This window comes from Castor canadensis, chromosome 17, assembly GCF_047511655.1.
Source record: "Castor canadensis chromosome 17, mCasCan1.hap1v2, whole genome shotgun sequence".
Taxonomy (NCBI): Eukaryota; Metazoa; Chordata; class Mammalia; order Rodentia; family Castoridae; genus Castor; species Castor canadensis.
Genome location: NC_133402.1, coordinates 23,221,242 through 23,246,673, shown reverse-complemented (window position 1 = coordinate 23,246,673; position 25,432 = coordinate 23,221,242). Strand labels below are relative to the sequence as shown.

General features: G+C 43.3%; 1 protein-coding gene across 2 annotated transcripts; it reads left to right on the top strand.

Annotated features, from left to right (window-relative positions):
- The first annotated feature begins 3,460 nt into the window (after nucleotides 1–3,460).
- Nucleotides 3,461–24,329, top strand: Ldaf1 (lipid droplet assembly factor 1). 2 transcript variants are annotated; one of them, XM_074059800.1, is made up of 5 exons: nucleotides 3,461–3,598; nucleotides 5,832–6,031; nucleotides 14,970–15,138; nucleotides 15,460–15,598; nucleotides 22,785–24,329. In XM_074059800.1, the coding sequence occupies exons 2-5, from the start codon at nucleotides 5,936–5,938 to the stop codon at nucleotides 22,792–22,794; spliced, it is 414 nt and encodes a 137-aa protein (XP_073915901.1). In that variant the 5' UTR covers nucleotides 3,461–3,598; nucleotides 5,832–5,935; the 3' UTR covers nucleotides 22,795–24,329. The 2 variants fall into 2 exon arrangements, with proteins under 2 accessions (XP_073915901.1, XP_073915900.1); XM_074059799.1 differs by lacking the exon at nucleotides 22,785–24,329 and adding an exon at nucleotides 19,698–20,431.
- The last annotated feature ends 1,103 nt before the right edge of the window (nucleotides 24,330–25,432 follow it).

Sequence of the window (25,432 nt, the reverse complement as noted above, 5' to 3'; positions counted from 1 at the left end):
ATCTTGTCAACAAGCCAGGAGATAAATATTGTTCTGTCAATTTTATAGTTGAGGAAAGTAAACTAACTAACCTGCCTGTTAACTAGGCTAGGTTGGTAGCAAAGTTGGGACTTGAACCTGGTTATGGAAAGTGTTCCATGGCTTTAACCAAAAATCTGTATGTAGTCTGAGGAAAGATGAAAAATAAATACTTGCCAAAGAAAGTGAAAGCACCATCCCCCCCCAGGCTACCTCACCTATACCAGAATTGTTTATTGTTTGACTTATCTGTCTACTGAGTAATTCCCAAGAGACGGTGTGGGGCTTAAGATCCTCAGTTCCTTAAATTCTAAGGACCCATGGTTGCCAGATAAAATGTAGGCTGGGGTTGGTAAAGTGCCTCAAGTGCTATAGTGCCTGCTTAGTAAGCATGAGGCCTTAAGTTCAAACCCCAGTACCACAAAAAAAGAAAACCCACATGCTGTCCAGTGAAATCAAAATGTCTGGTAAACAATTTTTAAGCAAAAAATTTTAGTATAAAAAATTATGTCTCATTCAATATTTGGGATATAATTATAACAAAAAGTTATCTTTTTTAAAAATTCAACGGAGTGTCCTGTATTTTTATTTGCTAGATCTAGTAGCCTGGGGAAGAGAGGTCTCTTGTGGTATTAATAGATCAGGGTCTCAATCTGTTCCTGTGGAATTTTCACAAGTTTCTTATTCAGAGTCCAGTGTTACTGGCAGATCTTTTCTGAGACCTGAAATAATGGCTTAGCTAGAGCAAGCATCTTCAACCATTTGTAATAAAATACCATAGGCTGGGTAGCTTATACACAACAGAAATGTACTTTTCACAGTTCTGGAAGCTGAAAATTGGGGTGCCAGCATGGTGGGGTTTTAGTAAAGGACCCCCTTCCTGAATGCATACTCTCAACTTACTAAATTCTCCCACAGCAGAATGAAACAAGAGAGCTCTCTGGGGCTCCTTCTATAACGACATTAATTCCATTCATAAGGGGCTTCACCTTATGACTATTAGTTACTTTTGCATAACTGTGACAAAATCCCTTGCATAGACAACTTAAGGAAGGGAGGATTTATTTTGCTCACAGTTTCAGAGGGTTCAGTCCATGGCTGCTTGGCCCCATGTGCTTCGGCAGAACATGATGGCAGCAGGAGGGTATGTTGAGGACTGTTCACCTCATGATGGGTAGGAAGCAGAGAGGGAGAAAGTTTCCAAGGACCAGGTATAACCTTCAAAGGCCTCAGTGACCTACTTCTTCCAACTAACCCCCACCTCCTAAAATAGGGCCACCTCCCCAAATAGGGCCATCATCTAGGAACTAAGCATTCAACACATGAGCCTTTGGGGGACATTTCATATTGAAACAATAGCAATGACTGATTATTTCCAAACTCTCTCCCTCACCACATTCCTAATACCAGTACATTGGGGGTTAGGATTTCAACATATGAATTTAAGGAGAACATAAACATTCCATCCACTGCAGCAAGAAATTGTGGAAAGGCATAGGAGAGGCTGAATATGGATTTATTTTATCAATTCATCAAATATCCTAATGTTAGGGAGAGATGCTAGATCCCCAATATCTGGGTAATACATGATGTATTGGAGAAAGCAGTCAAGAAGAAGCAAAACCTGGCTGGCCCTGCAAAAAAAGCTAGTGGGAGGAATTAGAGAATACACCAAAGTGCCCCTAGATGGCACCCTTAAAGAAAAACCCCAGTGGAAAGCCCCACTTCAGCTTGCTAAACAATATCCATCCGGGGAGTGATGGTCACAATACTTTAAGGAAAACAAACTAACAAACCTACCTTTTCCCGAGCGAGAAATCCATCATATTACAGCTGAGCAGAATGCATGAAGCTAGACAAGACTGCCTCAAACATAAGAATTTATGGACAATTTGTTATCCATAGCCCCCTTCTCCATTAGTTCTCTGTGGAGGAGTTAGTACAGGATACCTTACTTGTATTATTATTACTATCATTATTATTGTCATCATTATTTTATTATCAGCAACAGCCCCAAGCTTATTTCTGTATTCATCAGCCTGATTCCTTTTAGAAATATAGGGGGTAGAAGAAATAATACTGACAAATATTCTTGAGCCTCTATCCTGTACCTGATAGAAATTCTTTACAGTCATTCCCAGTCTATTACCCCTGGCTTTTCTCTTTACCTAAAGAGTTATTCTCCATTTTGCTATGGACACAGGCCACAGAAGACAGAGGTAAATCAACATAAACTCTGAATGGAAAGAACCTACAAACTGCTCAGTAGCAGACTAATGTCTAGAGTGGGCATGCCCCTCTCCCCATTTTACGGATGAAGACATGACTCAGAAAGACAACAAACTCACACAGTAAGCCCCAGACCTGCGGGGCTTTGGACCCCCCAGCCCAAGTCAATGGCACTAGTTCTCAACCCAGGATGATTGTAGCCCTGGGGTACAGTTGGCACTGTTTGGGGACATTTTTAGTTCTCAAATCTTGGGGATCTAGTATCTAGTGGGCAGAGGCCAGGGATGCTAAGTATCCCACAATGCCCGGGACAGCCCGAAGCACCTTCATCCCACCCCATGTGCCTATAGAAATGCTACTGAGTAACCATGTCCGCTGGCCTGGATTTGGGGCTAGGAAACATGGGTTTCTGTTCCAACTTGGATCATTATGAACTGAAGGACATGTGCTTATTTGCCTTGTCTGGCTTCCAACTTTTCTCACCAGTAAAATGGAGATAATAATCTAATCCATCTCTAAGGTTCTCGCTAGCTGATGACATTTGACCCTCCAGTCAAGGCGTTATCTCGCCACTTGTGCGTCATGAGTTCTAGAGAAAGTTCCAGAAGGGATGCTTTTTAATATTTAGGAAGGGAAACAAGCCTTAAGTCCTCCAAAAATCCATTCTGGCGTACAGTCCACCTGTCTGGGAGATGGCCCAAGTACTTTCCCTCCAAGCCGTTGAGTGCAGGTTAAGGACGCTGCTCGCCTCAGTTTCTTCCTTTGTAAAGCTACAGTCGCTTGCCTGGGACTCCAAGAGAGCGCGCCTTGTAAAGACCTAGGCTGTGCAGCTGTCTGGCACCGGGCCCGGGGAGGGGCGGGGCCCGGGGAGGGGCGGGGCCCGGGGAGGGGCGGGGCCCGGGGAGGGGCGGGGCCCGGGGAGGGGCGGGGCCCGGGGAGGGGCGGGGCCCGGGGAGGGGCGGGGCCCGGGGAGGGGCGGGGCCCGGGGAGGGGCGGGGCCCGGGGAGGGGCGGGGCCCGGGGAGGGGCGGGGCCCGGGGAGGGGCGGGGCCCGGGGAGGGGCGGGGCCCGGGGAGGGGCGGGGCCCGGGGAGGGGCGGGGCCCGGGGAGGGGCGGGGCCCGGGGAGGGGCGGGGCCCGGGGAGGGGCGGGGCCCGGGGAGGGGCGGGGCCCGGGGAGGGGCGGGGCCCGGGGAGGGGCGGGGCCCGGGGAGGGGCGGGGCGGGCCCGGGGAGGAAGCGGTTCCCGCTCCTGCGCGCGCGTTCTCTTCTTCCCTCCTCCTCCCTCCTCCTCCTCCACCTCCCTTCGCTCGGTTTGTAGACACCGCTGGGAGCATCCAGGCCGCCAGCACCAGGTGAGAGCTCAAAGCTTTGGAGTGGGAGATCCAGGGTGCCGCGGTTGGCTGGACCTTACTGGCCCACGCAGGCAGTGGAGGGAGCGCGGGGGCGGCGACCTAAGGGTGCAGTCGCGTCCCCGGCCCGTAGTCCTCTGTCCCCCGGTTAGCGACGAGGATGTTTCATGCCTCCAAGTCCCTGAGACGCGGCCAGAGCTCTCGGGAAGACTGGATCCATCCCTCCACGCCAAACACACACCTGCTGCTAAATGTGGTGAAAGGGCTGCCATTTCCACCCCACGCGCGAGACCCTGCCCGGTCTTGGGAAGGCTGACTGGGAAGATGTGGAATCTTTCCTCGACATCTAAACCCTTCCCAAGGATCAGTGAAAACGGACACCCTCTTCCCACCAGCCCCTCCTCTACCGAGGATCCCCGCCCCGGTCACTGCAGAGAGGGGAGCTGCAAATACCAAAAGTGGACTCTTCTCCCCTCAGCAAGGGCAGGACGCCCACACCCCCGAACTCTCTCATTTCCCAGCCTCCGTGCCCTCTCCATCTACATCACGTCCCCTCCTCCTCCCGAGATAACCGGCCTTTGAGGATTGAAAGGCTGACCCTTGATGGGAAAGGGGGCTGCCAGGTTAGACTCCAGGCGCCCCGCGGTTCTCTTCCCCCAGCTGGAACGTTCGGGGTGGCGGTTTGCTTGTGGAGGCACGGGTTGGAGAGCCCGGTCTCCATTTGGAGCCTTGGCAAGGGAGGGGCAAATTGGCAGATGTTGACTTAGCTCAGCCCTCAAACCTAGGGAAAGCAGGGCAGCCCTTGGCTGCGTGGTAGACGCCTTCCTTCCTTCTTTGAGGATTGCTCAGTGCCTGCAGAGGCCCTAACAAATAAGACGGGGTGGGGGGGGGTCTGAGAATTGGTGACAGTTAGGAGCTTTTGATGGCTTGTGGCTCTTGACATTTTCACCATGGTCGCCCCCATCAGACTTCCCAGACCGGTCTGGTGGCACTTGAGCCTCCCAAGTCAAAGGGGTTCCTGAACCAAGCTTGTTTCTGTCCGCTGCAGAGATGAGATTAAAGAAACTGAATACTAGAAACATCCCAAAGTCAAGATGTATGCCAGCTGCAGCTTCGAAGACAGAATATGGGCTGGAGAGGTTCATTCTACCCTGGCCAAAGGGCAAGACTCTCTGGTTAAGGCCATTAAAATGTGGTTTAATGTGCATATTCGATCCTGTAGATGTTAGTAGGTACGGTTCCCCCCCCCCCCCCCCCGTGTAACTCACATAATTAGCATTTGAGATATTCAGTATAGGAAATTGTTAGGCTCTCTCAGTTAATTTTGGTCACAGTGACAGGTTCTATTAGGCATTTGTACTGTGTCAGGAGGTCAGTTGTAAGACAAATGGAAAAGATCTCTGTTCAGCCAGACAGTTGTTTTCAGGAAATGTAAAATAAGAATATTGTTTTCATTTGAAAACTCAGGGTTTACAATTTATCTAATTTAGCATGCTGCCTTTATGAAAAAAATAAGTAAAAATTACATGAGATTTGGAACTGTCCTGGAAATTCCAGGCTATTTATGCAGAGTATAATTGTGGCAAGGTCTGTCCCTGAGACAGTGCTCTTGCTAATGGGAAGAGGCTTACCCACATGTAAACAGAATAATTTATGGTACAATATAGTTGGGAGTCAAGTAAAGAAAGAAGAAAAATCGACCAAGGTCACTGTTGTACTAGAAAGAAAGATTGGGGGGGAGATAAGATTTGAAATAGTATTCAGTTTCCTTGCTTTTTCTCTATTCTTTTCAGCATTTTGTCAGGCTAAAAAAATAAACATAGGTTATCAATGATACAACTGTAATTTTATTTCTAGATCATTTACTATGCAATTTATACATAAAATACATAGGTATATGTAGCAATGGAATATTTTATAATATTTTTTAAACATGGGCATTTTTTAATGTCAGTGAATAGCCACGTTATCATTTTAATGACTGAATTTATCATTTTTAAAGCAATTTCTCTTTCCAGTGTTTTGTTCATCTGTACAGAGATGCAATGCACATCTTTTGGTATATTTTGATATACCTGTGGAAGTTTTTCTTCAGGTTCCTGGATAATGTTGAATTGCACTTTGTGTAATTTGAAACTTTGATAAATATTGTTATCCTCCATCTGGTAGTGGAAGCTTTGTTGAACTTGGCAAGTGGAGATTACTCATGACTTAACAAATGTTTTGTTTCCTCCAGGGACAGCAAGGGACAGGGCAACATGAGAGACTGGACTGTGTGCTACACCAGAGAATCTACTAGTAGGAGAATTAATCCCTAGAGAGATTGAAGTGAGTTTCAGGATGGCTAAAGAAGAGCCCCCAAGTGCCTCAAAGGACTTGCAGGAGCTGCAGAGGAAGTTGTCTTTGCTGATAGAGTCCTTCCAAAATAATGCAAAGGTCAGTTTCCAACCAATGCATATAACGGAAAACCCCAAATTAACACTAGTGCAAACAATCTAGAAAGTTCTTTCTTTCTCAAGTAGAAGGAATTTGGAGATACGTAAGGAATCTTTCTAGCTCATTACCCTGCCATGTTGAAGTTGTGACCTTCAGTCTTTGTCCAGTATGGCTGCTAGAGCATTAGCCATCATATCCATATTCCATGCAGTAGGATGGAAGGAGGGGGAATAAAGATTTGCAAGCCATCTTCAATTTAAGGAGATTTCTTAGAAGTCACAAACAACACCAATTCCATCTTGTAGGCCAAAATTTGGTTGGATGACCACCCCTAGTGGCAAGTGTAATTCTTTAGCTGGCTTTAAAGGGGCCACTTTCACTCCATACCTCAGATATCATCCTTTTTTAAATTTTGTCATTAATTTTGGCTTATCTGTTACCCTGAAAATGAGGGGCCCAAACCTATTTTAAGATTTGAGTGCAGTGTTCCACTAGAAATCCAGCATCCAATAGAAATAAAATTTGAGGTTGGGCACAGTTGCTTATGCCTATAATCCCAGCTCCTTGGGAGGTAGAGACACAGAGGATCGCTGTTGGAGGCTAGCCCAGGCAAAAGTTAGCAAGACCCCATCTCAACCAATGTCTAGGCATGATGGTATACTCCTGTCATCCCAGCTAAGCAGGAGGCATAAACAGGAAGATCATGGTTCAGGCAGCCAAATCAAAAACACAAGTCCCTATTCAAAAAATAACTAAAGCAATAAGTGGTAGAGTTCTACCTAGTAAGCATGAGGTCCTAAGTTCAAACACCACTACTGCCAAAAAAAAAAATATATATATATATATATAACTTGTCATATATGTAACAAAATTATCTAGTAGCCACATTTGGTAAATAAAAAGAAGCAGGAGGATTCATTTTAAGAATGTGTTTTATTTAGCCTAATATATTCAAAATACTATAATTTTAACATGTACAGAAATTATTAATGAAAAAAATTGTTAATATGTTTTATATTCTTTTTTTGTACTAACTCTCTGGAATCCATTGTATATTTTGTACTTATAGGACATTGTGATAAAAATTAGCCACTTTTCAAGTAGTAGCCACTCAATGGCAATGAAATTTGAGACAATTTTGTTTTTGTTTTGTTTTTGTTGGTACTGGACTTTGTGTTGGTACAGGGCCTTGTGCTTGCTAGTCAGGAGCTCTACCACTTAAGCCATGCCTCCACTCCTACATTTGAAATAGCATATTCCATTTTCTTGCATATTTGTTGAAGAGGGTACTGTTTCTTGCACTCCTTCCCTTGCTGGAGTGAGGTTTTCTCCCTCCCTCCTTGGTTATTACTGGAACTAACTGGCTTACCTGGGGTCAACTGTAGATTTTAGAGAAGATATAGGATAGAAATTTGGGTCAGTTGTGTTGTACACTTGACTGGAGACACACAACCTTCATTGCTCCTTTTTTTCTATCTTGATTCTTTAGGCCTTGCTCCTTGCAGTTCTTTAAAACCTTGCTTAAAACCTCTTTCCTTAGGCTCCACCCTATCCCATGTTTGCCCTAAGCTTAATTGGTTTTAAAGTCATTTGCCCCCAGGATTGCACTATCTCATTTCTCTTTTGCTCTCCTAAAGCCTGGGTGTTACAAACTTGCAAACAGCCACACTTACAACCTGCATATGCAAAACTCTTAAAGTCTTGGTCCTTAGACTTGCCCTGTCCACTGTCCCATGTTCTCTGGCTTTTCTTTAGCTTTAGCTTTCCTAAGGCCTATGTATGAAGTTCTTTCTCAGCTTTGCTTTCTGAAGCCCACGTTAAGCAATTGTTCCCTTTTCCCTTGACAATTCTTTTCCCTTTCAAAAGCTTCCCACTCCAAAAAGCCCAAAGCAAAGCCCCAAAAGCCCCTCTTCTGCCTTCAGGGGTCTTTTACAGCAGCAAACAGAGTGGAGCCACTGGGAGGGGTGTGACATTGTAACAGGAGAAACCTGCGTTCCTGGTTCTCTGAACACAACTTAGGAGATGCAGCTCCTAAGTTTCGTGCCTATCTCAGCCTACAGGTAAAAGCAATTAACTGCAATTAACTTGCTTGTGTCCAGTTCTCATAGGCTTTAATCCGCTCCCCACAATTTATCTGTATTGTTTTTTTCTATACCTTTTAGCATTTATAAAGACTACTGCCAGAGATGATACCATTGACATTTTTGCTATGTTTCTTTCTAGACTTTCTGTGCAGTGAGTCCATAAAATCCATATGCATATGTAACAATGTGAACTTTTTTGTGATCTGTTTTTTCCTATTGGACAGGATAGTTCTACTAGTTTCTATTTAAAGAGGTATTTCTTTGCAATCTAAAGCAATGCACTCTACAAAGGTCTTTTTTGGACTCACTCCAGAATGCATCTGGCACTCTGTGGATTTACCAAGCTATTTTTAAATTGGACAAGCAGCTTTCTAGTCAGTTGGCTGAGAATCTTGTTATTAAAATTTAGCTCAGTAAGAAAGGTCTTCATGCCCTTTCCATATTTGCAGCTGATTTCATTACTTGTGGTAGTTATGTTTTATTAAGTCACCACAAACTCTGAATTGGCAAACACTGACCCATTGCTCCTAAGGGAAATACAGAATTCAGTCCTTCAGACCTCTAGTTATGTTTTTATCAACAAACAACTTAGTTTTATGTGTATTTCTCTAAAGATACTTTTAATACTTATTGTTGATCATTAACATTGAACTCAGAGCCAACAGCACCGTAACTCATGTCTTGAGTCAACACATGCATGTTCTAACACATGGACTTTCTCCATAAAGCACATCCTGATTCTTAAGAACACTAGACAGCACTTTAGTACAGCACTTGGGGGCCATTTTAAATAGTGTTATCACCAACCAAAAGCACAAAAATGAAATGTGAAGTGTGGCACCATGATGGTACAGTTTAGATTTTGAGTGTCTCCCAAAGTCCCATGAATCAAAAGCTTGGTCCCCAGGTGGTAATATGAAGAGGTGGTAGAACCTTTAAGAGATAAGGCACAGGGGGAGGGCTTTAGGTTTTTGAGGCCTGCCCTTGAAGGGAATGTTGGAACCCTGACCCGCTTCTTCCTCTCCTGCTTCCGGGCCATGAGGTGAGTAGTTTTGTTCCATGACACATTCCTACCATGGTGTGCTGCCTTGCCACAGAGCCAACTGATCATGGCCTGGAACTTCAAAACCTGTGAGCCAAAATAAACCTTTTCTTTTTCTAAGTTGATACCTCTGATATTTATTATAGTAACAGAAAGCTGACTTATCCACATGATAAGGACATCGTTTAAAGAACTAAAACAGTTTCTCCTTGTTTTTCTCCATTCAGCTGAGAATGTACATGTCAGATGACTCAGTATTTCTCTGCTGTGCACATGCCCACTAAATGACCTCAAAAGCACCATAAGTATTGATTGGAGGTTGTGAATACATTATAGTGAGTAAGAAAATTCTCAGATATGGAATTCACAAATAATGATTGGTTGTATATTTACTAATATTGATGGAGCACTTACCATATGCTAAGCCCTGTGCTAGGCATTCGGCATGCTTTCATTAATACTTAATGTCCACCTTCCAATGTAGGCATTTCAAAGCAGCTGAACTCACTTATTGGCAGTTTTTCATTCCTTCATCTCAGCTCCTCAGCTCTGTTCATTGGAATAGGTTTGGGTTAGATAACTACCAGGCCAGCCCACTTGCAGAATAATAGAAAAATTATCGGTTATTTATTCTAAATAGTCTTGAGGTAGAGGAGTTTCTTTTAAAAAATTTTCATTGTTGGGTTGGGGGCAAGTGGTACAGTGCCTTTATAGCAAGTGCAAGGCCATGAGTTCAAAACTCCAGTACTGCATGTATTGCATGCATTGTATTAATACTAATTGTATCAGTAACTCTGTAAGGTGATTTTGGAGGAAAAAAAGGAAGCAAATCACCTTCAACTGATCACTGACAAATGCAGTGGTGGTTATTATTATTACAACCCTTCAGTATATAGTAATAGCAATTATAATCACAACAGAGGTACTTTGTATTTTTATTATTTTTATATTTACTTGATTATGTATCTTGCAACTTTTCCATATTGAAGTGTGGGTTTTCTTAGGGGAGGGAGGATGGTACTGGGGTTTGAACTCAGGGCCTCATGCTTGCTAAGCAAGTGCTTGTACCATTTGAGCCATTCCACTAGCCCAAACTGTATTGAGGACAATTACATTTACTGGCAGGACATCAGATCACATAGGCATCCCCTTGTCTCTGGGAAAGTTAGATGATTTTTTCCTCAATTAATTTGTGCCCTTTCCTCCCATGTGAATGAACCCATTGAATTCCCAGTAAGAATACATGGGCACCAAGATGAAATGAGTGTGAAATGGCTCCATCATCTCTTCCAGGAAACCTCTGGAATGCATGGCCCAATCCTAATTGTCTTACTGTTATTTTATTTACTTATTTATTTTTTGTTTTTTGGATAAGATCTCAATATGTAGCCTAGGCTGGCCTTGAATTTGTTATCCTCTTTCCTCCACCTCCCATGTGCTAGGATTATAGGACTGTACCACAACACCCAGCCAGTTTTAGAGTGAGAGTGACAGGAACCTGCTGCAAATAGCTTAAGCAAACAAGCAAATAAGCAGATGGGAATCTTCCAGGACTTTTGAGAAAAGTAAGACTTTCTTAGAAACCAAGTGCACTGCATGCAGCAGGGCTGAGCCTTAGGAAGAATTAGAACAAGGGGCAGGCAGGTCACGGGGACCAGAGGTAACTCTCATGCTCTCTCTTGGGCTGCGTAACTTCTCTTTGTAGCTTTTGCTTGTGTATCTACTTCATTCTCCTCCTCTGCAGCCTGGCTTCCTAGGCCTTTCCACTCACATCTGCAAAAATGTTTGTCAAGACTAGAACCTTCCACTGCCTACATCTGCTTCAACTCCCATCTGAAGCCCTCCAAAGGAATTCCAAAGGACAAGAGTCTGGTTGGCCCAGTCACCTGTGACCATGGAGGTGGCAGCTGGGGTGGGGTCTTTTATTTAACTTATATGAACATAGCTTCAGAGGTCTACTCCTGCCATGGGAGGGGGTCATTCCCAGGGAGGAGGAAGAAAAATGGATCATGAACTGGGCAGGTAACCAGGGATGGCATCTCCTGATGCGGGTTATCTGTGACAAAATGGTTTTCTTCTCACACTGGACCTTCCCTGCCACAAGGGATGTTTTTGGGCACCTGTGTACTAATCCCCTGCCAGCAGGCTCCTAGAAACTAATATGAGAGCAGTAGACACACAGCGCCTTTGACTTGCCATCAAGCATACTGTAAATGATCCTGACCCCTGCCTTTCTTCTCTCTAGTAGTCAAAGACAATGAGTCACAGACCCTCTTTCACATGCTGACACCTGAATAGCCCCAGGTGGAGCCTTCATGTCTTCAAATCCTGACCAGTGGCCCCTTCTTTGGAACCTCGCATGCTGTAGTGTTTACTTACAAATAAAAATAAATCACCTTTGTCTGTCCTAGGGAAGGCACTTGGGCTTATTTCCATCTCTTCTTTTCTAGAATAGGTAGTGCCAGGTCCAGAGGCTTGCTGTCAGCCTAGCTTGTGCCAGTGCCATTTTCTCCCAGCCTGGCATTACCGGATTGTTCAGTGCAGCCCCATGCTCATAAAGTCTAGGTGGAGACCCAGGTCCGCCTCCAGGATAGGGATAGAAAATGACAGAGCATGTTTCTGCATGTTAAACTCCCCCTTTCCATCTTCCCATTATGAATGAAAATTTAATTGTGATGTTCTAACTCTCTGGATTTAGATAATGTTAAATAGTTCATTACCTACCTTGCAGCACTATAGGGAAAAATGCATGAGGAATACATGGAAAACTCTTAAAACAGACCCCATTCCTATGTGTTTAATGAATGTTTTCTGTTATTATTAGGCCTGGCTGAACTGCGCCCTCTCCTCCTGAGATGTAGCAGCCTGATCAGGACCATTCTTCCCAGGAGAAGACAATAGCTGGGTTTAATTGATTGAATCTTTGTTGTTGTTCTTATTTTTTATTTTTTGAGACAGGGTCTTTCTATGTAGCCAGGCTGGCCTCAAACTCAAGATCCTCCACCCTCAACCTCTTACTTGCTGGTACTGTAGACGTGGCTGCCGTGCCCATCTTAACCAAGTGAATCTTAATATGGTCTCTTCTCATATCTGAATGATTTTCAGTTTTTGTTTTGGCTATGGAGCCCAGAGTAAGAAGAGGCTATGAAAAAAAGTGGATTCTTTAAGAAATATAAGTAGGAAAGTCTTGCCTTTCACCGTTGGGCCCCTATGCCAAACAATTTCTTAACTCATGATGATTTTCCTTTTGTCATTTAACTTCCAAGCTACATCTCCCTCCCTTTTCCACCATCAGCCCAGATTTGGTCATTTGCATATCTTGCCTGATTTCCTGCAATTCCCCCTAACTGCCTCTTGCTCACCAGTGCCAGGTTCATCTTCCTTAACTTGCTCCTCTGTTTATGTCTTAGCCCTGCTCAAATGCCCTCAGTTTGCTTCCTGGTTATTTTCCCCCTTTGAAATAAAGTTTAAATGGGTGCTGTCCATAGAAATATTATATTAGTCACTATATAATTTTAAATTAGTCACATTTAAAAACATAAAAAGAGCCTGGTATGGTGGCATATGCCTGTAATCTCAGCAGTACTCGAGGTCTGAGTTCGAGCCTGCCTGAGCTACATAGTTAGACCCTGTCTCAATAAATTAAAAATATATAAATAAAAAGCAATATATGATCAATACTATTGATTTTAATAATATTTAATGCTTAATAAATTTTAATAATTTTATGTAACTCATTATACTCAAAATTATAATTTAGACCTATAATTAATATTAAAAACATTAATGAGGTATTCTATATATTTTTTTTAAAATACACTTAGAGCACTTCTCAATTCAGATGCCAATTTTCCACCGGAAATACTTAATCTCTATCTGGTAGTCATAAAATTTACAGTTTAAAAAAATAGATTCCCATGACCAATCTTGAAACATAGTTAAAAATTTTTCTAATGATTGATCAAATACCAATTTTAAAGTTTAAATGAAAGTCAGTGTAAAATCTGGGCCATTAGTCACACTGGGTGCATTTCAGCTGCTCAGTGACCACATATGCCATTGCATTATATGTCACAGATGTGACCTCTTCAGCCTAGCATCCCAGTGTTCCAGCCTCATCTGCTCCTCCCAAGCACAGGCTGCCCTTGCTGGCTCAGGGGACTCACTGTGTGCACTGTTGGCCCATCCATAAGCACTCATCACCATGCCCCACTGTACTTCCTAGGGCTTTAGAGTGTCAGGATCAGAGAGAACAGTTTGTTAGAGGACATGGGTGTTTGCTAAGGATGCATTTGGACTAGACCTGGAAAGCAATCAAGACCTAAGACTAGTTGAGATGCCAGCCCACCCTCTGTGGCTTCTCCCATGGCCCCTTTTCTTCCCTCTCCCCTTCAGCACCCTATCTCACTGGCTTGATAATGGAGCATCTGAGCTGGACAGCCCCAGCTAACAAGTGATCCCTGTTACTGTCACCTCTAGCTAGAGAAGCCAAATAGTAAGGTCTTTGTCATCTTTGTAGCAGGAGGCAGCATGGCCAGAGGACATTACGCCATTTTGTGCCCTTCCAGGAAGTAAAATCTGCCATGTCTGAGAGAGTTCTTTTTAGGAGGCAGTGCTGAGGCCCCAAGAAGGATGGATGGTTGTGGCTTCTTGGAACTTCCTTTTCAATTTTAATAGGGTAGGCCCTGTGCTTTGATCACCATCTACACTAACTATAAAGCCCTCATATCCCCAACTTGCCCCAAATTCCCACCATTGGAATCAACCAGGTGAATTCCTGTTTGTAGGAGGCACATATGTTCTGGGCCATGGCCCTTGTGATCACTGTGCTTGAAATATGTCTTCATTTTAGCTACTAGTGTACAATACCCCAAGAAATGAGACCTAGGAAAGAGCAGTTTTGATGGAGGGAGGAGGAAGATTTGGGAATAATGGTATGGTACCTTTCAAGGAATAGGATCTAGAATCCAGTACTGAGGAGAGAGGTGGCCTAGGGCCTCAGAAGGAGAGGGGACACCCATCCTTGTGAGCTGTGTAGGGCCAGCTCTTCATTTAAGCAGGCTTCCACCATGGACTCAGATCCCCAAATTCCATTGCCTGGTGAAGCACGATAACCTATTTATTAAAGTGGCATATGCTTGTAGCCATTAGGCTATGCCAGTTATGGCATCCAAATGGGTGATGTAAAAGAATTTTTACCTGATGAGGTAGTCACCATTGCATACCTTTGACATTTGCAGTCAAAGGCCTTACCTTTGAATGCCTTGGATTTTTGCCACTTGTAAGATGGGCAACTCCAAGTAAGTCATTTAGTTTATGGCATCTTAAACTTTAATGTGAGTACAACTCACCTGGGGGTCTTGTTTAAAAAGCATAATTGGATTCAGCAGGTGTGGTATGAGGTCTGAGGTTGTGCGTTTCTAATAGGACTTGACCTCTGTTCTTCAGTGACCTCAGGTCTGAGAACCTTGGGTGTAAAGTAGGCAAGCTATGTGTGTTTTGTCAGTGTACACATAAGCTAAGGGTGTCTTTCCAAGAGGGCATGTGTTAGGCAGAAGAGCTGCGACTGGGTCTTTCCTCCTCTCACAAGACTTGACATTGGGTGGAGATCTCATACTTGCCACCTGTGCCACCACACTTTATATTGTTTCCTGGGTGACTCATGTCTTGGGAGAAGTCATGTAGTGACATCTTACTTATGAGCCTAGCAATTTGATAACCTCTAGTTGCCCTTCCTGTAGCTGGGGTAGATCCGTAAAATCTGGGATTAAGACATGGCACTCAGCCCTGGATCTTTGTCCTTGTCCGTCAGGTGATTGCTTTTTTGAAGTCTCCAGTGGGTCAGTACCTGGACAGGCATCCTTTCCTGGCCCTCACTGTGCTGGTGTTTGTCATCCTGTCAGCGATCCCTGTTGGGTTCTTCCTGCTCTTCGTGGTGCTCACCTTCCTGGCTGCTCTTGTGGGAGTCATATTACTGGAAGGTATCCTGCTCAGTTATTGGAAAATGAAGTTATTTTACCCTCTTTGAACCTCAAATTCAATAGGTAACAAAAAATGTGCAAAGTAGCCCAAGTGTAATACAGTTTGTGAGCAGTTGGCGTTGGAGGCAACCAGAGGGCTAACCAGTTGTTGCTGTGCACTGAGGCCCATGTGGGTGGTGAGAGCCCCATTTTACATGGATTTTTATGGGGAATCTCACTTCAAAAATCTGAAAAAACCATCATTATTTTAAATACATTGGTCCAGGGACTGCCTGTTTCAACCTGTTAAGGTGAATACTTCTAACCATGCTCTCCTCCTAGGACTGGTTATCTCTGTGGGTGGCCTCTCGTTGCTCTGCATCCTCTGTGCCTTGAGCTGTGTAGCACTTGCCATGTCAGGGACGATCATGGTATCCTACATGTTGGCCTCCAGCCTCTTCAACTACTGGTTTTCTCCGAGGTAAATACATATCAATAGAACAATTTAATTCTGGCCTTTTGGAGGGATTTTCCAAATAATACCCTAGCTCCAGATGGTATCTAGAAGCCAAATTGTAAGAGACAGGTGTTTCTCATAGTTCCCCTACATGTCAGACATCAAATAGGAATTTTCGATGGATTTTCAAACAAAACCTATTGCTACCATTGTCTGCCACACACTCATTTCATTGACACAGCAGCTCTATGAGACAGTTATTGATTCCTTTAAAAAAGTTGTCCATTTAATGTACAAAAGCCAAGTTAAGGTGTTTGGGGGGGTGGGGAGGAAGGGAAACAGGAGAAAAATGACCGTCCATTCTACTTAACGTGCCTACCCACCACCCCTAGCTCCCCTAGCAACTCTCCTAGCATGGTACAGGAGCCCGGAAACTGCTGTCCCCACAGTCAACACCTTGAGTGTGCCTCGTGTTTGACTATATAGATTTTGTTCCTTTGGTATGGCTTCCCCAGCCTTAACTGTTTAGATGCTAGAGAGAAAAGCAGCTGTATTGAAATTACTAGGAGAAGGAGGTTCCATGATGTTAGCACTCTGAACTCTGAAATCACACTGTGATTGTCTATATGTTGCCCTCCTAAGGGATGTTCAACGTGACTCTTTTTGTGCTTGAGTTTTTGTCCTGTGTGTAGATTTCAGAATCTAAGTCCCCACGAAGCCCCTGTACTTCGTGTAAGCTTTCATTAATTCATTGATAGTGGTTAAGACCTGCTGAGCACTTGCTCTGTGCCAGAGCCTCTGTTAAGCACTTTCTAGGCCTCATCTCCTGCAGTTGTCACAGCTCGTCCCATTCTGTGATAAGGAAAATGAAGCCAAGTCCCAAAGCTAAGAGTGGAGAACAGGGATTTAAATCCAGGTCAGTTAACTCTGTTAAAGCCCTCTTAACTAAGATATAAAGTGTCTCTCAGCAGTTTCTAGAAAAAGCCAGATGGTAAATATTTTAGGCTTTGTAGGCCATGTCTAGCACTGCTGCTATAGCACAAAAGCAGCAGCCGACAATAAGCAAATGAATGGGTGTGACTGTGTTTCAATAAAACTTTATTTACAAAAGTAGACAGCTGGCTAGGGTTGATTCCTGGGCCATGGTTTGCCAATCCTTTGGAATAACTTTGAACTTCTTATCAAAAGGTTAGCCTGTCATTATTCATTTGTTGAAGTGGGTGTAATTTAAAATTGCTTAGGGGTGGTTCTCACAGAATTGCTTAATTGATGTACCTGGAGTCAACATCCAGTTTTTCATACATTTCTTTGATTACTATCAGTCCTAAGGGAGATAAAAGGAGAAATGTGACCTATTTGGCTTATGGAGGGTGATGCTTCTGAGCCAAAATCTCTCCCTGCCTATGAACCCTCCTCTAATAGGGTGAGTTCTAAAAAATTATACCACAAGAAGTAGCAAAATCCAATAACTTTTTATCAATGAAGAAATTGAAAAATATACCTAGGATGCAGACTTGATCGCCTTCTCCCTCCTTCCTCTTCCCAGCCAAGGCAGCTGGTTAGAACCACAGTTCTCACTTGGGCAGAAATTCTCAAACTTTTTGTCCTTAGTATTCATTTTACCTTAAAAATAATTCAAGCATCCAAAGAGCTTTTGCTTATATGGTTCAATATCAATAATTATTCTGGTAGAAATTATAACAAATTTCCCATAAAATGAAGTTAGTAAGTGGCATTGCTTACATTTTATGAATGTCTGCCCTAGTAGAAGGCAGCTGGGTTCTCATTTGTATGTCTGCATTTGTCCCAGTGGAAATATTTGAAGACCCATCCTCACAAATGTGTAATGGGGGATGGAAGGCAAACTTTCTCCAGGTGATCGTGGATATTCTTCTCTGATGGCTCCCAGAACTCCAAGAGTGTAATTTCTTCAAAGTTAGCTGAAATAGGACTTTTTTTTTGCAGTACTATGATTTGAACTCGGCTTCATGCTTTGCTAGGGTGGTGCTCTGCTACTTGCGTCTTTCTGCCAACACTTTTTTGTGTTGGGTACTTTTGAGATAGAGTCTCACAAACTGTTCTGCCCAGGCTGGCTTCAAACTGAGATCCTCCTGTTCTCAGCCTCCTGAGTAGCTAGGATTATAGGTGAGAGCCACCAGTGCCCAGCTTGAAATATGAAATTTTTATACTCTATTAATTTAAATCCTTCCTCTATATTGCACTTTAAACAAATCTTTACCATTAGTGATTATGTAACTTTTTACTTTGGTTATTTGGAGAGTATTAGTCTACTGAATCTTGCAGATCTTCCAAGTATTCTATGAAAAACTTCACTGTTCCCTTGTGAGAGAATGAGATTGAAAAATGGCATAGGGTATGTTGTGTTATCATGAAACACCTGTCCTTAAAGAACTCCTGTATAGGCAAACTCCTTACAGCTCATGATGATAAGTCCCTTTCTGAATGATCCATAGCACAAAAGGAAAAAGAGGACTCACACTATTTATTCCATGAGTTAATGGATTTTGATCCTAAAACATAAAAGGTGACACAACTAAAAATTTTTAAAGAAACAAAATTATAAGACATTCTTACTTATAAAAGTCAGCTAAGCAATCTTTTGGAAGATTTTTGGTCTTTTGGAAGACCGTGCCTCTGAGGTGACAGTGAGACCCTCCCAGGGCCTGCAGTGCAGTGGGAAGTGGGGACCCAGGCCAGGCTGAATTTATTTGTAGAGCCACCAAAGTCTCAAGTCTCCCAAGGAATCCAGAGCATGCCTAGCTTCCTCACATCTTTACTTAAGATGAAGAAAGGTGACTTTCCTAGTTTTATATTACCAAGTAGGAATGCTTTAGTTGGGAAGTAATGAAAAAAACCTAAGGAGATACTAAACTTAAATAGGGTATTATTTTTATTGCATAATAAAAATATGGAGACATCCCAGGGCTAATGCATCCACTCTGAGGTATCATCAACATACTAGATACCTTTTGCCTTTCTGCATGCCATTCTTATTAGCCCATTGGTTTGCCACACGTGACCACAAGATAGCTGCTGAAGTTCCAGGTATATCAGCTACATTCAAAGCAGGATGAATGGAGAGAAAAAAAAAGAGTCCTCACCAATTGAGTCTGGTCCTTTATCAAGTAGGTGAAATCTTTCCTAAAACCCCTCTCCCTTGTCCCCTAACAGACTTCACTGGCCAGAACTTTATCAGGTGGGAATATTCAGGTTGGTTTGTTGGTTTGTTGGTTTCTTTTTTATCTTTCATTAGCATAAACTCAAGGAGGAGGACTTTGGGAATGTGTGTTGGTCAGACAGACTGGTGTGTGACACCCACAGTGGGCATTCTGGTGGCCAGGCTATTTGAAATTCAAAGAGTCCATAGATACAATTAAGTTACTATCAATTACCTTCTTTCTCAACTGCCCTCTGAAACTTCCAGTCACAGGACTGAAAAAAACCAATTTCTCTTCCTCTTATCCTCTGCCTTCTATTGAAAGTGTCAAAAGACTAATTGGAGTTGGGCATTGGTGGCTCATGCATGTAAGTCTAACTACTCAGAAGGCAGAGATCAAGCGGGTCGCGGTTCAAAGCCAGCCTTGGGTAAATAGTTCAGTGAAACTCTATCTCGATAAAACTCATCACAAAAATGGGCTGGTGGAGTGGCTCAAAGTGTAGGCCCTGAGTTCAAACCCCAGTACTGAAAAAAAAAAAACAACACTAATTGGAATCAACACATATATCTGAGTCCCAGCTCTGCCACTTTTTAGCTGTGTGATGTTGACCAAGCACTTAACTTCTCTGATCTGTTCTCTTCCATTGGTGAAATAGGACTACTTCTTGTCCTGAATTTCTTGCTAGATTGTTGCAAAGACACAGCAACTGGGGAAAACACAATATGCAAAGTAGAAGAGGGGAAAGATATCATACCACTACCCTCACCCAGTCATTTTCATATCCCATGCCCTCAGTTTGTTCTTCTATAAAGTGGATATAGCCCCAAATCTGATGTGGTTGCAAGAGGCAGCTAAAACAAAGTCAGCAAAGAATGTCATACATTCAGCTATGAATACTCTCAGCATTACTTTTGAACTAATTATTTTGTCTTATCACCAAACAGACCACTGATATAGCAAAACCCTGGCGGTGACTGTCAGCTGGCTATGAAGTCCTCAGGCTTCAAGGAATGACAGACAACCAGAACCAAAGATTGTTGTCAGGCATCTCAGAAAAGCTGTTGTGTTACACTTGCCCCTTGGAATTATGGCAGAGGGAAGGGGTCTGGATAGTCAGCACTGATTGGCTTGTCCTCTGGCTTCTTTACTTACTGGGTGTAAAATCCTACTGTGGCCCAGGTGGCCTCTGACCTACTACCATGCCAAGGTCAGGGTCCTAGGTCTCCAGAGCCTGGCCACTTGACCCAGAACCTCAGGACTTGCACTCAAGGCCCCATCTGGGTTGGTTTTTTTGTGGGTTTTTTTTTTTGTTTTTGTTTTTTAAAATGAAGGACGCTGTTTATTTTTTCGCTCATTTGAAAGAAGAGGTGGGACAAACAATCCAAAACAGAACTTGCACATTTGTTTTATTCACTTTTTATCAGAAAGAACAGCACATTGGGGAATAATGGCCTCTCAAAGTTGAGTCTCTTCTTAATGTTACAACTGAAAGTCTTTGAAAAAGCCTCAAGGCCTGGTTTCCACGATGCCAGTCACTGCTGTTGCTGTCTTACATATTTGCCCTTGATACTTTTGTATTGTTTCAGCAAACCTGACCTGTTAAGCCATTTCTTTAAAAAAAAAAAAAAAAAAGCTAAAAGACTACCAAGTAAAATAAAAACATCCCATGTGATTTCAACCTTTGTGGTTTATTTTCTGTGGCATTTTACTAAATATTTATTTGGATGAGTGGGTTTTCTTTTCTATATTCTTTTTCCCTCCTGCCCACATATATCAGACTTGCTGTGTTAGTCAGATTTCTATTACTGTGAGAAAATGCCTGAGATAATGAACTTTATAGGTCATGGTTCCAGAATTTTGGCCCATGGTGCTGGGCCTACTGATTTGGGCCTGTGGCAGCACAGTACATCATGGTGGGAGCACATCGTGAGGAGGCCTGTTCACTCCATGGTAGATAGGAAATAAAAAGATCGGAAGGGACTGGATCCTAATATCCCCTTCTAGGGTATGTCCCCAATCATCCTTAGGAAGTTATTCCTTCTACTAGGTCCCAGGCCCTGAAGATTCCACCCCCTCCCAACAGCACCATAGGCTTGTGACTAAGCCTTTAACACATGGGCCTTTGGGAAACACAGAAACCATAGCACCTGCCTATTCCTTTATGATTGATTTTGTGATCCTGAGTAATACGACTTTTTTAGTTGTTAGTGATAGATACCTAATTCATAGTTGCTTTTTAAAAAGTGGGTGGGGGGGAGGTGGGGAGAATGGGAGATTAGTTTCACTCAACCAAAAAGCCAAGGGGAAAATTTTCAGGCACTGCTGAATCCAGGGGCTCAGATGGCCTTACCCCTGCTTTTCCCCTTGTGTGCCACTTTTTCAGGCAGGCCTGCCCCATGTGTAGGTTGCTGTAGCTCTAGTTGGCACCCTGTACCTAGTAAGAAACTTACTAGTTTCTTTCCCCATAGTTGATGCAAATTGGGTGTTCGGCTCTGATTGGATAGACTTGGGTCATGTGAGCAACACTGAAGCAATCACAGTGACCAGCACAATAGAGTCAATGGAATATGTTCATATGGCAGGGCTGGGACATGTGTCCATTCAGCAGCCAAGGAACAGGTCAATCCCATTGGCTCCACATAGGTCGGGGATGGTGAAGTGAAGAGAGACAGAAGGAGACTCCCAAAGGAATAGCAGAAGAAATATTTGCTGGGCAGAGAAAAACAAATGCTGCTACTTGCTGTAGGTGGGGCATAAATTAATTTGGTACTGAAACTTTTTTTTCTTTTTGGTGGTACTGGGGCTTGAACTCAGGACCTACACCTTGAGCCACTCCATCTGTACTTTGTGTGTGTGTGTGTGTGTGTGTGTGTGTGTGTGTGTGTGTGTGTTAGGTATTTTCAAGATAGGGTCTCGTGGAACTATTTGCCTGGGCTGGCTTTGAACCACAATCCTCCTGATCTTTGCCTCCTGAGTAGCTAGGATTATAGGCATGAGCACCTGGCTGCTTGGTACTAAAACTTCTGTATCCCATGACATTCAACTGAACTTGACACTAAAGGTGGATTCATCTCCACTGGAGAACAAGAACCACCTAGTCCTGCCAATACTGTGGAGGTATTAATATTAACAGATATTATTTATTGAATGTCTGTTTCCTTCATACAAGTGTCTGCTATTATCTATCTATGCTATTTACCCAGCTAGGTTCTGAGGCTTTAATAATAATGAATGCAAAGGTCCCTGGCCTCCTTCCTGAAGATTACTATCTAATGCAGAAGTTACTTAACTGAATTTGTTATTTTGCTACCTAAGAATTTACCACCTACTATTGGTTTAAAAAAACCACATGTATTATCTCACATGTTCTGTCGGTTAAGAGTCCAGGCATGACTTGGCTGGACCCTTCACAAGACTGCAGTATTACTGGGTTTTCATTTGAGATCTGACCAGAGAAGGATGTTTATCCAAGTACATGTAGTCATTGCAGCATCAGTTCCTTGCTGGCTTCTGGGCTGAGGTCTTTAGTTCTTTTCTGCATCTCCTTCTCCAAATGGTGGTTCACAGTGTGGCAGTTTGCATCTTCAAAGCCACCAAGGGAGAGTCTCTTAGCAATATGGACATTGAGTGAATTTCCTTGGAAGGCCTAAACAGTCACATACCTCCAAATGGGATGACACCGTAGCCCAAAGAATGATTCAAACAAATCTACTTAGAATGAGTAAAAATAAGTTTTCATAGGGGTCATTTACAGAGCAGTGACCACTACAGGGAGCTGTCTTTATCTGCCCTGGTCCATGACTCCCAAAGAGTTGTCACTTGGACTCTTCCAGCCCCTCTCCTCCCTCAAGTCACCACCTCCCACCACTACCACCAAACTCTTCTTTTTACATGGCTTCAAGTCATAGCAGAAATCTGGACTAGAGAACCACCTAAGGTCAAAAGCAACAGAAGCAACCACAGCTCAAATACAAGACACAGACCCTGCGAAAGGTACGTGTTTACGTGCACTCTGTCCTTTCTTTCCTCAGGATCTGTTGACCTTGGCGGACCCAGTCCCATCGTGGGAAGGAGGCTTCTTGTTCTGCAGCCTGGCATGGACAAGAGCCATGGTGGGTTGCTGCCAGATGGAGTTAGGGCTAGGAGTCAGAGGACCAGTCACACTACATTAGGTAACATAACCATGTGTGCATAATCACATATATCTTGTCATGGGAAATACCCGCCTGAAGAAGGGGAACACAAGTGCATGGTAACCATACATGGAGGTGACAGTTCACTTTAGAGTCTACCCACTACAAGTCCACAAAATATTAGTCTGTGATACATGCATAGAAGAAAAGTCAAAGGGTGACACATATCAGAGGTAGCCCATTGTCACCACAGTGGTCACGGATTTCTTCTCTCTGAATCAAAGGATAACAAGTTGCTGCCATGCCAAACACTGTGAGGAGTATACCTGGTGGAGAGCACAGCAGCCTAAGGTCCCAGAAACTGTAAGAAACTTAATGTGCTTAAGGAAAGGGAGAGATGTGTGGCTGAGCCTGGTAAGCCAAAAGTAAGTGGAGAGACGAGCTCAGGGTTGAGACAATAAGGGATCATATGTGGAGGAGTGACAAGGTCAGGCATAGGTTTACACATCACTCCTTGGCCAAAGGATTGGGAGCAGGAAGACCACTTAGGAGGTCTGCAGAAGTCCAGAGCACAGGATGGCTGTGGCTTGTAATTTACACTAGGGTGGAGGGAGTTATGACCTTCTCCATTTGGAGAGCCAGGAGCATCTGTTGATGAATTGTGTGGGTGAGAAGGAAAAGGGGACACAGACTGACATGTAGATTTTTAACAAGCCAGAGAGTGGCCAGTGATACTGTTTTCTGAGATGGGGACTGTGTGAGAATCAAATCCTACTTCGCTCATATTAGGACTGATGTGGGTTTTTCTTTCTTTTTTTTTGCTTCCAAGAGGATGTGTTGTTGGGGCCTTTAACTGGTAGCCCACCTAGCCTAGAAATCAGCTATAACTGGCATGACCCTTGGGTAACCTCATGAAGAGGAAGATAGCCTTGAAACAGGGTTGTAAAACATGGTAAACTGTCAATTAAAAGCTGTAACCTCGGACAGAGCTGTGAGGAATTGCTCATTAGAGCCATGCAAAAGTTTGGGACCGAGATGAAAGGCACCATGCAGAGATAAGCACCCATTCCTGCCTTTCTTTGTCTCCACCTGTAAATAAACTTTCCAAAGTAGGACTCCCTGCTGTTCTTATCTAAACCTTAGGTTTCTATTCCACTACTAGCCCCTAATTTATGGGAGAACACATTCCTTGTAACCTGATAAGTAAGCCTCTGGTGTTTCCCCAGCTCCCAATAAATAATATTACCCCACCACCAGGATGTGGGCAAGATCAGGAAAATGTGACCCCAGGGGCATGAGGAATTCCTATGTGACGATGATTGATGCTTTAAAGAGTATAAGACCTGCTTAAGGTTTTCTCTTGGGGTCCTTGCTGAAACCTGCTGCGTCAGGCGGATACTCGGACCCTAGCCCGGCTAGAAATAAACCTCGCTGTGTGACCTCCTTTGTCTCGAGTGTCCTTTGTCCTCTCAGAAGGTGGCCGGCCTCTTACCCTAACAGTGTCAAGTAGAAAATTGACTTAGCAAGTGAAATGAGCTAGCTAGCTAGGATACAAGATTTAGGAGTGTTTCCAGTGCTGAGCACTCAACCCACAACCTTTTGTTTTTTTTTGTTTTGTTTTTAAGAATCAGAGAAGTTTTATTTGTAGAGAAGAGAAAGGAAAGTCCACATGGGGGGACATGCAGCAGGACCCGGAGACCAGTAGTCCCTTGTTTTTGTTTTTATCCTCAATCCACAACCTTTTTGTGATACATTTTTCAGCAAGGAGCCAAGAAATCATTTCAAAATGTATTTCTAATTACATAAACACTCTTGCTTCAAACTTGGCCTAGAATAAGGTGCTTTCCCCTTACTCAGAAGTGCTAATTCCTCCCTCCTAGGGGCTTCTTATTGTTCATATCCCATCAGCTCTAGATTACAGGGTTGAAAACAAGGTTCTGAAATTAAATGACTCACCTAATTGAGTCAGGAACTGTGGAATATAAATCAAAGCTTTGCCATAAGATTAATTCAGCCTTTCTCACACTGCCTGACCTTAAGGCCTTTGCTGATCAAAGAGAAGTAGTAATTCACAAAACCCTAGCACAGTGCTTATAGCAGAACAATATGAATATGCATGAGTGAATCTAAGTAGAGGTTCAAGTATTCTCCTTGAAATCAAGTAGGATAGGCATCTGTTAACCAGGCTGTGGAGGGCCGTTAAGGACTTAAGGCTAAGGGTATTAAACGGGAAACACTGGCCTTTTATACACAGTTCAATGTGTGGCTCGTTAGAAAGGTAATTAATTCCCAGAGCATGAAAGCTGTGATTTTATACAATGTTAACTTACTATGTCTAATTTTTATGTTTTACTTACTGTTAAACATTTGCCATGTGCTGTATGCTGTCTTAAGCCCTGCATACATCAGTACATTTCCAGTCAATCTATACTACTCCCCACTTTAAAAATGAGGGAAGTAGAAAGATTGAGAGGTTAAATTGCCTAAGGGTACATCCAGTGATAGATGAGATTCCAATCCAGTTTCCATATGCAAAACCCACCCTG